This window comes from Triticum urartu, chromosome 6 (assembly GCF_003073215.2).
Source record: "Triticum urartu cultivar G1812 chromosome 6, Tu2.1, whole genome shotgun sequence".
Classification (NCBI taxonomy): domain Eukaryota; kingdom Viridiplantae; phylum Streptophyta; class Magnoliopsida; order Poales; family Poaceae; genus Triticum; species Triticum urartu.
The window spans coordinates 15,927,065-15,941,912 of NC_053027.1; the positions used below are offsets into that span (position 1 = coordinate 15,927,065).

The following is a 14,848-nucleotide window of genomic DNA, read 5'->3' on the forward strand; positions in this document are numbered from 1 at the left end:
CAAGAGTATATTTGCCAGTGTAACATTGCTATGAGAGATTTTCCAAGTAAATGTTGAATGCATATAAGCTATAGCACCTTAATTTGATGTGAAGAATGTCATGGATGCTACCTTTGGATAGAAACTCACAGACTCATGGATGCTACATTTTCTTTTCTCGAGGGGCCCTATTGCGTTACATGTGCTAACACCACAAGCAAATAAATTGTATAAGCTTTAGGGCCAGTTTTTTTCGGCGATTCTCCCAGAATCGCCCAAAAGAACTGGCCCTTAGTTGTCTGGGCAAGAAAACGCATGCTACATGCCCCACGTAACTACTATTGGGTTGCCCAACTGAGGTGCCAAAATTGTCTAGATGGTTGGCTTAAACTCATGTCGCGAAACGAATGGAGTATGACACACAATCTTTTGTTTCAATACATATAAATTGCGCGTTGGTCAGATCTCTAATCAAATACAACTTTACTAGTGTAGATTGCTCACGGGAGCGGGGAGAGTAGTCCTCATTAACTCGATATTAACAGCACCAGTGAAATATCACATGTTGTCAATGGATATCCCACCATGGGTGTTGCAAACTATTGCCAAAAATCGAAGAGGCTTCCTGTGGAGAGGTTTATAGGATGCAAATCAATTGAAGCCATACCGACCCAATGCACGAACACAAGAAGAGGTGATCGACCCCCCTCCAAATCAGGTACCACCAACAAATCACGACCAAGTTGATACAAGAACAACGATCTACAGGAAAGATGAATGTGACACATCGATGCAAGAGCAAAATCAGCAAATGTCGGTGGTTCTTGTTAGATTTCTCGATCGTCAATCATCCTCATTTACTGAAAAAGTTGGGTCGCAGTCGTCCGACCCGTCCAACGTAGGCGGGTCGCACGTGTGAGTTCATGATAGAAATTAAATGTTTTTATACTAAAATTTTATACTTATTTATTTTTACCATACTACAATACTAGGTATATAACTCGTTTTTTAGTTGATATAATAATTTAATTTGTATAGTTAACCAACGTCTTTTCTTACTAGTTGAAATGTACTCCCTCTGTTCCTAAATATAAGTCTCTTTGGAGATTCCAATATGGACTACATATGGAGCAAAATGAATAAATCTACACTCTAAAATATGTCTATATACATTCATATGTAGTTCATATTGAAATCTCTAAAAGGACTTATAGTTTGAAATGGAGGGAGTACATCAATAATCAATTTGTTTATACTAAATTTAAATTAAGTGATGTAATAGAAGTTATTTTTGATTTATTTTTGTGACAATTCAAAAAATTGTACAACGCACACATTCATATTTGTATGTATATGCATATGTTCATGTATAGTTTGGTTAGATTAATATCATCGTGTTAGAGATTTTTTTAAAATAATGTCCAACTAAATTTTTTATAGTGTATTATCTGCAATTGTGTTACACGTGATTTCTAGTGTATTATTAGGTGTGCATATTGATAAAACCTTGTAGGGTATAAATTGTACTATTTGCAAACGTGTTACAAGTTGGATTTGGTAATAAGTTCATATGCATGGTATTGAAATAGGACCGATCATCGACGAACATAAACATATCACTGACTCAACTATGCTTACATTCGGTTCTTTTATTTGGTATATTCATCTCAATCTGGTGTATACAATAGCTCATGCTAGTTTCTAAAACAAAAGGTTTTGTGCGAATTAAATGTAGAAATCGAGTGATTGTACAATATGCTGAGGGCGGCCCATCTACCAAGGAACCTGTCTTTCGGCTGGCCTCAGGGCCTAGAGGGCCTAGCGGCAGGCTAGGCCCTTTGGTCCTTAGGTTGTCCAATCTCCAGACAAGGCATCATCTTGGCATGCAAGTTAAGACCCTCTCAAGATGTGGTCAGTCCCCTTTATAAGGCGTGGCTAGGGGTAGATCAAGGGCATATGTTCAATACCTCATTCCTTAGTAGCAACCGCCATCTTCAATTTGTAACCCCCTCATACAAGGCGTTTCCACCATTAACCAAATTCAAACATTTATCAAATCCAATGTAGGAGTAGGGTGTTACCTCTGTAATGAGGGCAAAAAAAATGGGTAAAATCACCGTGTGTGGCCCACTCCGGTGACACCCTTGGAACGCTGTTGTACCCTTGGAACGCTGAGGTTGTGAGTTTGAACCCGGACGGCCGCACTGTTTTTGGTTTCTATAATTGAGAAAAAAGAGAAGTTATATGGGCCAGCCCAGAATATTCCTCCTCCTATGTTCAGCTGACACGTCATTTTATCCTTCAACATCAGCTGACACGGCATTTTATCCTTCATCATCCCCGCCAGCGGGAAAGGCAACCCCATGGGGAAACCCCCGTTGCCGACGAGCGCCAATGATCGTTAGCACATTGGTGATGTGAGTTCAGGTTCGGAGGAAGAAAAAAAACGTGCGGGGAGCGTGACAACAAGCAGCAACGAGGAATGCAAACTACAGTACTCCCTCCAATCCAAAAAAAGTTTCGTGGATTTAGTTCAAATTTGAACTAAAAAAAGTTGGGTTGGGCTGGTCAACCGGTTGACAGCCCAAGAATCTGACTGAATCCTCTCTCAGCTGCTCTGAATCTTGATGGTTTCAGTCTTTTTTGGCTGTTGCAGCTGAGATGAATCCGTTTGGTGGTGCCGTGTCACTATCAGCTGATATACTACTCCGTAGTAGTAGATCACATCAGACATATCCAAGTCTGAATGAGGTGCAGGCGTGCAGCTGTGTGAATCTGAATTTTATTCCCCTTTCAGGTTTGGCTTGGGAGGCAGCAGATGCGACCTGAATGCAAATTTACATTTGCTCTGGATATCGGGCCGTAGGGCCTAGGCCACCAGAAATCAATGCAAAACACCACCGTCATCGTCTGTAACACAAGACGGTGGACCGTGCTGAGCAAGCATTGCACTGCAGGGTTATTAGCAGCCACAGACTATATGCGTGTGTGTGAGTTGCAGAGGTCTGCGTTGCTGCCGCTACTCGCAGAATTACTGTTCATGTCACCATGCAAATTCATACAATTCATTTGGTGGCAACGTGATGTGAAGTCCATCAGCGTTAACCAAACCCTATGAACAGAGTCCACAGTAAACAGTCCAAGAATTTAATCACTAACATCATAAGGACGGTAAGAATACGATGTAAGCCACAAATCCAGACCAGGTAAACACCAGAAGCATAACCAACAATCGGACCGAGTTTTTCTTACAGGAGGCCTGAGAGGGCGTGCTTTAGCACACTTAACAGGCGGTACTTCAAAGATTTCTTCACAACCACACGTCGATCATCACACATTTATACATAGTTGTGTCTATCAGAAGTTTATTCAACACATCATACATGTTCAAACTCCACTAGTAAATGCATCAACTTGTCAACTCAAATTATAGGATTGATTCAGCATGGATAGACGATTTGCGACATCTACCATTGTTGGTCTTAGGTCCACATCAAAATTAAGGCATTCAGCAGCAATTCCTGCCAGAGTGTCAAGAAGCTTCAAATTTTCTGTCACTGCAATTTCCTTATCAAACAACTCGGTCGATTTCCTCTCCTGCTTGTGGTTCTCAAGGAAATTAATTACTAAGCTGTTTTTGTCCATATGTGTGGCCTTTCTCCTAGTAACAAGCTCCAAGATGATAACTCCAAAACTGTAGACATCACTTTGTTGGGTCAGTGGGCTTGTTCGTACATATACTGGATCCATATAAGCCATGTCACCAATGGATATTCCGCTATGTTCATGGCCTCTCACGATCAACCTTGATATGCCAGTGTCTGAGATCTTTGGCACAAAGTTGTTATCCAAGAGTATATTTGATGGTTTAACATTACCGTGTAATATTTTCTCAACAAGTGCGGAATGCACATAAGATAGAGCACCTGCCATTGTTGCAGCAATACTTAATCGCACGCCAAGGTTAAGAGGCACCTTGATGTTGGTGTGAAGAATGTAATGGAGGCTTGCTATAGAGTGAAACTCATGGACTAGCATCGGGACTTCGAATTCAAGGCAACAGCCTATGAGCCTAACCATATTTCCGTGAATGACTTGAGACTGGATGATGACTTCATTTGCAAAATCTTCATTCTGTACCACACTACCACTAAATAGCTTCCTTATTGTAACTGGCACACTATCAACAAGGCCCATGTAAACTACTCCAAAGCTATCTCTTCTAATAAGATTCTTATTCTTTAAAATTGGACCAAGCTCCTTTTTTTTGAAAAGTTTCACAAAATTTACATTCTCCAATGTAGGCCCACCATACCGCACGTGATTCCTGTGTGCTTTTCTGTCAAAGATGTCCAAATTGTTCAACTTATAGAGCACACCATTGTTGGAGCTAGAAATACTTGCACCTTGTGGGCTTACATTTTTCTTTACATCTTGCACTCCCCTTAATGGCCATTGATCACTCGAAGCTTCTTGCTGCCCTTGCTGCCAATGATCTTCTCTAGGTATCTCTACATATTTTGCAAGTCCTTCTGTTTCAGCGTGTTCCTTGATTTCCTTTCCAAGGTACTGATATGAACGCTTTGAGTTTTTCTCTTGGCAATATTGTTCCTTTAGGAAACTAACCTGCTGCTCAACTGATGAACCACTTATGCCAGTTTCGATGGTAATTTTTGTTTTATCTAGCCTATCAAGTATATGACGTGCAACTGGTCTCTTCTTTGGGTTCAAGTCCATGCACTGTATCCCTATCTTAGTGCATACTCTTACTTGCTCCAACTGTGTATGCCACTGATCTGATGCCTCCAACTGATTCATCCAATTTGCAACTACCTACAAAAGTTGCAGCTAGGAGTTAAAATGACATGGTAAACTTTATAGCAGCAGCGAAAACTCAACTACAGATGCAAAAAGTGGTTTGACATTTATAAGCGCATTTCCATATTTCTTTGTAAATTCAATATTTTGGGTGAAACTACCCTTTTGCAGGCTGTCATGGATGTGATCTTAGTGCTCGCAAAGGCTTAATTAAACATGAAATGTGGTCTGCTGAAGGCACAGTGCTACATAAGTGGATGATAGTTTAGACCGTTCTTGTTTGGGAATACATGATTTCTGCAATTACTCCAAGGCTCAGTTAATACATAGCACATTTCATTTAAAAATCTATCATTAACATGAGCAAACACTTAAATTGTTCTTACATTCTCCTCTTCTGGATACCCCTTCTCTCCTGTTAGTATCTCCACAATTATAATGCCAAGACTATATATGTCTGACGCAAATGTGAATTGTCCTCTATAGAATTCTGGTGCTAAGTATCCCCTACAAGAAAATTTATACAGCCCAATAAGTTAATGTGCAGAGTAAATAAGAGCTTTCAAACCCCTGCAAAAAAAGAGCTTTCAAGACGGTGGCTTACTGAGATCCACATAGATGTGAAGTAAAAGCTCGGGTTTGGTCTTCATCGAGGCACCTTGAGAGTCCAAAATCAGCAATTTTCGGTACCATGTGATCAGCTAACAATATATTTCCGGGCTTGAGATCTAAATGAAGAATACGCTTCTCATGAAGATGAAGTAAGCCCTCACAGGTTCCCTTGATAATATGATAACGATCTCTCCATTTAAGTCCACAAGACACATCTGCGGAGGAAAGGGGTTCCACATTTGCGTACATTAGAGATAATAATGTGAATCAATTGATTCATGCCATACAAAGCATTTTCAATATGTTTTCAAAGATGTCCAAACTAGTGTCAAAGAAGAGTAGATAATAAATCTGAGACGTTCAGTGTTAAAATATGCAAAGGCAAGTTTACACCCAACTATAGCATGTCACTTTCTAATTGATTAATTAAATTAACTTCCCCACTTGCTATTTTATTCAATGATATTATTCCAAGGAAGAAAATAAACATATCTTCTCACATAGATTATCACTTTGACCGAAAAAGCTGTTAAGAAAAAACCGGACGCTAGTAGTTTTGATCACCATTATTGGTTGCCCCATATGTAATGGACCAACACTACCCTTACTCAAGGGAGGAAATAATTCATGGATAATATGCCTACACTTTTCTAGTAAGTTGTAGTCTACAATACCAATCTACTCCCTCCGTTTCCAAATATTTGTCTTTCTAGAGATTTCAACAAGTGACTACATACGGAGCAAGATGAGTGAATCTACACTCTAAAATATGTCTATATACATCCAATGTGGTAGTCCATTTGAAATCTCTAGAAAGACAAATATTTAGGAACGGAGGGAGTATATTAGTTATATTGTATGTATTTACAAGACATGGAAATTAATAGAAATACTCCGGATATAAATACAAAAATGAATGCAAAACCTACATCAAATGCAACCTTGCGGCCGGTTTTGGGAAACAAACAGACTGCAATGAAAATAGAATCGAATGGAATGACTATTTCCCTATTTGGTTGTGGATGATGAACCTAACTGGAATAGTAATTCACAACATTCGGATATGGTTGTGGTTGGCAACAGAAAAGCCCTCGCTTCAAATGAAGCCCTCTCCCCAATGGAAAAGCTTGGTCCACATCTTAGGATTGGGGGGGGGGGGGGGGGGGGGGGGGGGGGGGTTGAAAAACTAAGCTTAGGACACATGAAGAGATCTCCTACTCTAGGGAGGGTGCGACGGCCAGGTTGGTGTGCACTAAGCTCCGCCAAGGTTCTCCCCCAACGAGCCCACCCCTCTCCAACAATCATAGGCAGTGACACTGCCATTTGTGTTTGTCGCCTTCCTGACGGTACAATAGTGATTGTCACCACGGTTGATCCTGGCCTCACCGCCGCACTCGAGAATGAGGGGGAGAGGACTGTCCTGCTGCCGCCACCATATCCATGCCCCGTCTAGCTCATCGTTGTGCCGGAGGAAAATATGACATCTCTACCACCACCCAAGGATTTGTCCGGTGCCGACACATTGGTATAGGCATTGCCAACACCTTTGTATGGCTGCCTTGTTGACTCCTTCATGTGCCCCCCAACACGCAATAAGGTACGCTCGACCATGACCACGTCATCACAAAAATATGGTATGCTAGGACTATCACAAAATATGGCATGCTAGGACTATGTAGTGACCTGGAAAAAATGTAGAAATAAGCTTCACAATCATACCGGTAATATACTTATCGAGACTTCCTTTAGGTATGTACTCAAAACATAGCACCCAGTTTCGTAGATCTGCCATGACAAATTTCCCGTCATAGTCCCCCACCATCCCTTGCGTGTCAGAACAATACCCCAAAAAACGAACTATGTTCTTGTGCTTGGCCTTCATTAGGCACTCGACCTCTCTGTGGAATTTATTCTCATGCATGTCAATTGTTATGGACAGCTTCTTCACAGCGACCATTCCTTTTCCCACCGTTCCCTGCAACCACAACGTGAATTACTTTTTGTGATTGTGATGTGCATATGTCATATATCTTATACATCAACTGTGATAAGGAATGAGGAAGCTTACTAGACAGGAGTAATCCGTACCTTATAAACAACCGCAAACCCACCACTGCCAATTTGTTGATCATCAGAAAAACTGTCTGTGATTTCTTGTAAAAGTGATAACGGCAGGTATGTTGGCTCCGCACTTTCATCAAGCACCATGTGCTCTAGGTCAACCTTGTGTCTAGTACTGATTTTGGTATCCATTTGCAATCACTACTAGAGTGCACTACCTCTGAAACAAGACACCACAACTATTAGCTTTTAGTTTGTGTGTGTTCGTTGACAATAAGATAACTATTAGCTTTTTACTCAAGTAAATATAGATGGATCTCGTCTCTGTCTCTAGCTAGTTATTCAAGTTTTTTTTCCTGCTTTTTTTGCGGGAGAGCTAGTTACTCAAGTATAATCATAGAAGAACACTATTTTGCTAGCCTGGTTTAAAAGTATAGCCAATTAGCAATTTAAAAGTAGAGTAAATCATTCAGCAATAGTAACGGATTCTTACGTGTCGCTAGCCTGATTTGATCTGGATTAATTAGCTGTTTTGGGTTTATTGTTGGAATTTTGCTAGTAGGCCTTTGGCCCAAAGCCCAACTAAAATTCTGAAATTCTCTTGGCCCATTCATGCACACATGTGAGTGGAGTGAGTGGGCTAAAGTTTAGTCTCATCTCATAAGTTGAAAGAGAGTTGCACCTCTTTATAAGGTGGGCTCTTCTACCACTTGTATAAGCATGAGAAGAGGAGACCTACACGCGCGCTCCTCCTCCTTGCTCGCCTCGCCACGCCACGCCTCGCCTCGCCACGACGTGTCTACCCAAGCTGCCGCCGCTTCGTATGGTTTCTCACCACCGTTCCAAATCATTGCGCCGCCAAGCAAGTCTTCTCCATCCCTTCTTTCGGCGTGCACCGGCAAAAGGGACAGCGGGCCTCCGGAACCCCGCCTCTCATGATCCTGTATGGGAGAGGGGCGATCAGATTTTTGGGGAGCGCATTCGCGCGACTGCTGGCAGCGACGACTTCGCGAACGACGACTCCTTCCCCGACCTCGGCAACCTCATCCTCGACGACATGGGCGACAACGTCAATGCCGGCGGTGCTGCTCCCGCTGCATCGTATGTGATTCTATCCTTCCAGTTCGAGATCGTGGTAGAATTCATGTTTCTAGTATGTGCCCTAGATGTGATCTGTTCATCTGCTATGCTAGTTCACATGATTAGTTTAATCTCTGTTGTTGTAGTCATGATTTATCATCTGTTTTTCAGATTAAATCTCGTAGTAATTTGCTCATATTTCCAACAATCCAAAAACCTGATTATAGGCAATTTACTCCGAGTGGTTTTGCTGCGCATCTAAAGCCGTCTGCCTTTAAGGGGGCACAATATAAGAGGTGACGCACGAGAGCAGTCTACTGGTTTTAGACCATGGGCTGCTATGATGCCACCAAGGGCAAGCTTGAGAGCGATCTTAACCCAGCACAACTGGAAGCTTTTGAGAAGATCGATACCCTATTTAAAGGCGCTCTTCTGAGTGTTCTTGATGACTCCAATGTGGATTCGTATATGTCGTTTGACAACGGCAAGGACATGTGGGCTGCGCTCGAGGCCAAGTTTGGTGCCTCGGACGTCGGCAGCGAGTTGTACGTCATGGAGCAATTCTATGACTACAAGATGACTGATGAGCGCGCTGTTGTACAGCAGGCTCATGAGATACAGTCGCTCGCAAAAGAACTTGAATACTTCAAGTGTGTGTTGCCAGACAAATTTGTTGCCGGAGGCATCATTGCCAAGCTTCCACCTTCGTGGAACAATTTTGCTACTTCCCTGAAACAATAGAGACAGGAGTTTTCCATTGCGGATCTCATTGGTACTCTTGATGTTGAAGAGAAGGAGAGAGCAAAGGACACACGTGCTCGAGTTACTGAGGGAGGTTCTAGTGCCCACATGGTACAGAAGAAGAACTTCCAGCCCAACAAGTTCAAAAACAACAAGAACAAAACTCAGGGCAAAGGCAAGTTTGATACAAAGAACAATCCATCACATTCTACCAACTTCAAGAAGAATTCTCATAAGAAGGGGAAGGGACTTTGCCATGTCTGCGGTGATCCTAATCACTGGGCTCCGAAGTGTCCTAACCGCTTTGAGGAGCGCAAACATGAGAAGAGCGGCAAGTCCGCTAATGTTGTCATCGGTGATACTGATATGAAGGAATTAGGGTACGGTATTTTTCCTACCATCCTTTCAGTATTTCAATCCCCTGATTGGTTAATTGACACCGGTGCCAATGTACATGTTTGTGCTGACGCCTCCATGTTTTCTTCTTACCAGGCCACTGGGACTTCTCCGGTGCTGATGGGGAACGAGTCACATGCCATCGTTCGAGGTGTTGGTACGGTCGATCTAAAGTTTACTTCGGAGAAGACCGTGCGTCTGAAGAACGTTCATCATGTGTCGTCCATCAATAAAAATCTCGTTAGCGGTTCCCATTTATGTCGAGATGGTTTTAAGTTGGTTTTCGAATTCAATAAAGTTGTAATTTCTAAGTATGGACAATTTGTTGGAAAAGGCTATGAGAGCGGAGGCTTGTTCCGCCTGTCTTTGTCAGATATTTGCACTAAAATTATTAATAATGTTTGCCACAACAATGAGTCTGATATTTTGCATTCACGACTTTGTCACATTAACTTTGGTTGCATGACGCGGCTAGCCAATATGAATTTAATTCCGAAAATCTCTTCCGTCAAAGGCTCTAAGTGCCAAGTATGTGTGCAAGCTAAGCAACCTCGCAAGTCCCATAAGACTGCAGAGGCAAGAGACTTGGCGCCACTAGAGCTTATACATTCTGATCTTTGTGAGATAAATGACGTGTTGACAAAAGGTGGAAAGAGATACTTCATGACGTTGATTGATGAATCCACTAGATATTGTGATGTGTAGCTTCTGAAATAAAAAGATGAGGCTTTGACTTTCTTCAAAAACTATAAAGCTGAGGCAGAGAACTGACTTGATCGAAAAATTAAACGGCTTAGGTCCAATCATGGTGGAGAGTATTTTTCCAATGAATTTGATCTGTTTTGTGCGAAACATGGTATAATCCATGAGAGGACGCCTCCCTACTCACCCCAATCAAATGGGGTAGCCGAAGGAAAGAACTGAACTCTAACTGATATGGTTAACATCATGTTAGACACTTCGGGTCTATCCAAGGAATGATGGGGGGAGGCGCTAATGACTGTGTGTCATGTCCTAAACCGAGTTCCCACAAAGCATAAGACCATGAGTCCATTTGAGGAATGGGAAAGGAAAAAGGTTGAAACTCTCTCACCTACGCATTTGGGGTTGTTTGGCGAAAGTCAATATACCAATTCCCAAGAAGCGTAAGCTTGGACCAAAAGTCGTGGATTGTGTTCTTCTGGGCTATGCTTTTCATAGCATCGGCTATAAATTTTTGATAATAAAATCTGAGGTATCCGACATGCATGTTGGTACGATTATGGAGTCGCATGGTGCAACTTTCTTTGAGGACATATTTCCTATGAAGGATATGTCGAGTTCATCAAATCAGGAGATACCTACTCCATCTAGTGAGGAATTCGCTGTAATTCCTGAACCCACCATTGCGATGGAACACGTTGAGAATCCTGTTGAGGGTGACAATGGAACTCCTGTGAGGAGTAAGAGACAGAGGACTGCAAAGTCCTTTGGTGATGATTTCATTGTATACCTCGTGGATGACACACCCAGGACTATTTCAGAAGCCTATGCATCTCCTGATGCTGACTACTGAAAGGAAGCTGTACGTAGCGAGATGGATTCTATCTTAGCTAACGGTACCTGGGAGATCACTGACCGTCCTTATGGGTGCAAACCTGTAGGATGTAAGTGGGTGTTCAAGAAGAAGCTTAGATCTGATGGTACGATTGAAAAGTACAAGGCACGACTTGTGGCCAAGGATTATACCCAGAAAGAAGGTGAAGACTTCTTTGATACTTACTCACACGTGGCTAGACTAACTACAATTCTGGTGCTACTATCACTGGCTGCCTCACATGGTCTTCTCATTCATCAAATGGACATTAAGACGGCTTTTCTCAATGGAGAGTTGAAGGAGGAAATTTACATGGATCAGCCAGATGGTTTTGTAGTACCTGGTCAGGAAGGAAAGGTGTGCAAGTTATTAAAGTCTTTATATGGCCTTAAACAAGCTCCTAAGGAGTGGCATGAGAAGTTTGAAAGAACATTAACTGTTGCCGGCTTTGTAGTAAACGATGGTGACAAGTGTGTGTACTATCGCTATGGTGGGGGCGAAGGAGTTATTCTTTGTCTGTATGTCGACGACATATTGATCTTTGGAACCAAACTTGATTTAATCAAGGAGGTTAAGGATTTCTTATCTCGTTGTTTTGAGATGAAGGATCTAGGAGTAGCTGATGTTATCTTAAATATCAAGCTGTTGAGAGATGAGAATGGTGGGATCACACTGCTTCAGTCTCACTATGTGGAAAAGGTCTTGAGTCGTTTTGGGTATAGCGACTGCACACCTTCTCCAACTCCATATGATGCTAGTGTGTTGCTTCGAAAGAATCGACGGATTGCTAGAGATCAACTGAGGTATTCTCAGATTATTGGCTCGCTTATGTATTTGGTGAGTGCCACGAAGCCTGACATCTCTTTTGCTGTGAGCAAGCTGAGTCGGTTTATGTCAAAACCGGGAGATAATCATTGGCATGCGCTTGAGAGAGTTAGCGCTATTTGAAAGGCACCGCGAGCTATGGGATTCACTACACCAGGTATCCAAGGGTACTGGAGGGTTATAGTGACTCAAACTGGATATCTGATGCTGATGAGATAAAGGCCATAAGTAGTTATGTTTTTACACTTGGTGGTGGTGCTGTTTCCTGGAAGTCTGGCAAGCAGACCATCTTAACGAGGTCAACTGTGGAAGCAGAATTCACAACATTAGACACTGCCACTGTTGAAGCAGAGTGGCTTCGTGAACTCTTGATGGACTTACCTATGGTTGAAAAACCAATACCCCCTATCATGATGAACTGTGATAATCAAACTGTGATCGTCAAAATAAACAGTTCGAAGGACAATATGAAGTCCTGAAGACATGTGAAGAGGAAACTAAAATCTGTCAGAAAATTGAGAAACTCTGGAGTTATTACGTTGGATTATATCCAAACGTCAAAAAACTTGGCAGATCTCTTCACAAAGGGTCTATCACGTAATGTGATAGATAATGCATCGATGGAGATGGGTTTGAGACCCACCGCATGAGTTGTCCATAGTGGTAACCCACTCTATGTGATCGGAGATCCCGTGAAGTAGAAGTAGGAGACAAACTGTTGATCAGCTGGGAGGAGAGTATCCCTATATTAACTATCCCACTCCGTGAAGATGCAATACTCTCTTGATCTGCATGGCAGGTTGACTTATCTTAATGTGTTCCAAGTGGCTTATTCGGGTAAGCAGAGATGTTGTCCTGCAGAACATCTTCTGAGGAACACACCTATATGAATTTGAATGTTAATGTCGCAGTCTGTGGGAATTAGGTGTTCTCTAATAAATTCATGAAAAGGCCCTGGAGTACGACGTATACGCTCCACCCGCAGGGAAGCCTTGCAGCAACCCAGTACCGGTCAAGAATTTGTGTGAAACTAGTCTCGCAGAAAACTTGTAGTTCAAGGCATAATCCACTATTCAAGTTGTGATCTAGTGTAGCATAAATCTAGTGTAGCTGAGCCGAATGCACGTTGTCTATATTTTTAATTAATAATTAACGGACGCGTTAATTACTGAACCGTTTTCCGATTCTTTTGGATCGTGACGACTTCGACGTGGGGTTTACTCTCACGACCTACCCGACCCGCACTATATAGTCAGGCAGACGTCTACCACCACCGTTCCAGATGATTGCGCCGCCACGCAAGTCTTCTCCATCCCTCCTTTCGGCGTGCACCGGCAGAAGGGACAGCAGGCCTCCGGAACCCCGCCTCTCGTGATACTGTACGGGAGAGGGGCGATCAGGTTTTTGGGGAGCGCACTCGCGCGACTGCTGGCAGCGACGACTTCGCGAATGACGACTTCTTCCCCGACCTCGGCAACCTCATCCTCGACGACATGGGGGACAACGTCAACGCCGGCGGTGCTACTCCAGCTGCACCGTATGTGGTTCTATCCTTCCTGTTCGAGATCGTGGTAGAATTCATGTTTCTAGTATGTGCCTATATGTGATCTGTTCATCTGCTATGCTAGTTCACATGATTAGTTTAATCTCTGTTGCTGTAGTCATGATTTATCAACTGTTTATTCGAATTAAATCTCGTAGTAATTTGTTCATATTTCTGACATTTACCACCCTAGCACTGGAAACATAGAAATTAGCAACCTCGTGAGGGAAGGATGGATCGATGGCCAGAACTAACTAAGAGGAAACCAAAACACAGAATATACACTAGGGTGTTGATAGAGACCATCCTTCTCAAGAAATTAAGAGCACATGCGCATACATACCACGGCAGCGATGCTAAGTATTCCTGTAGAAGTAGAACCTGCCGGCCAGTGAGCAGAGATCAGTGAAATCTGGATCACCACGTCCTCCTGCCCGAGCTCTTAGGAAGATGGTCGACGACGATGAACCCACACGGCCTTAGCCTGCAGCGACAACACGTGATGGTAGAGCGCAGCTAGATGTCCTCACGGTCCGATGTAGAATGGGGAGGAAATTGTGTGGAGAAGGCTGAGACACGGGAAAGAAATTGGAGAAGATAGAGGTGTATACGCGCCTGCTGTTCCACCTCAAACAGACATCCTTGGGATATGGTTGCGGAGAAGGCTTAAATCCGTCCACAGATAAATTCAAGACTAGTGAGATATATTGTGTACCCTTTGTATACTTCCTTTTTGAATTGATATGTGTAGCATTTTTGTACCGAAGCAGAAGTATCTACTCAACTACTCAAGTGCTGCTCTCTAGTTGGTTTTCAAAACACAGTATGACATAGATGCTCACAAACAAATATAACAGTAATGATAAAAAAATTGCTGGGTAAATACTAATGATAATTAACGCAAATGCTCCCAACTAAACTGTGAACTAAAAAAGAACCGGCTCTGGTTTTCTACTGTTTTTAGTCAAAGATCTAGGCTGGAATTTATGTAAAATTGTACTACAATATTCTAAAATAAATTGTATCATTTCAAAGTATTATAGGAACCCTAAGTCTGATAAAACAAATTTTGTTGTCCGCAGGTTTTGGGTTTTAGTGAATGAAACGACGACATTTTAGTTTCAATAGAGAATGATGATTGTGTTTTGAGCATTAGTTTTAATTCAAGGGTTGCAGATTTCTAGAGTATAGTTGAAAAATAAATTATGACTATTGAA

At 42.4% G+C, this 14,848-nt stretch overlaps 1 protein-coding gene across 1 annotated transcript; it reads right to left on the reverse strand.

The window, feature by feature from the left end:
• Positions 1 to 3,164: 3,164 nt before the first annotated feature.
• Positions 3,165 to 14,449, reverse strand: LOC125512726 (probable serine/threonine-protein kinase PBL5). Its single transcript, XM_048677818.1, has 6 exons — positions 13,975 to 14,449; positions 7,498 to 7,690; positions 7,129 to 7,384; positions 5,402 to 5,624; positions 5,184 to 5,304; positions 3,165 to 4,812 (listed from the first exon to the last, which is right to left on the reverse strand). Exons 2-6 carry the CDS (start codon positions 7,660 to 7,662, stop codon positions 3,397 to 3,399), a joined length of 2,181 nt encoding a protein of 726 aa, XP_048533775.1. The 5' UTR covers positions 7,663 to 7,690; positions 13,975 to 14,449; the 3' UTR covers positions 3,165 to 3,396.
• Positions 14,450 to 14,848: the final 399 nt, after the last annotated feature.

Bases quoted from the DNA above. Each gene is read 5' to 3' on its own strand.
- LOC125512726 (XM_048677818.1), bottom strand. From the start codon at position 7,662: ATGGATACCAAAATCAGTACTAGACACAAGGTTGACCTAGAGCACATG. The intron at 5,625-7,128 runs GTATGATTGTGA...TTTCCTCCGCAG, and splicing joins TCTCGATAAGTATATTACCG to ATGTGTCTTGTGGACTTAAA. The intron at 4,813-5,183 runs GTAAGAACAATT...CAACTTTTGTAG, and splicing joins GGTATCCAGAAGAGGAGAAT to GTAGTTGCAAATTGGATGAA.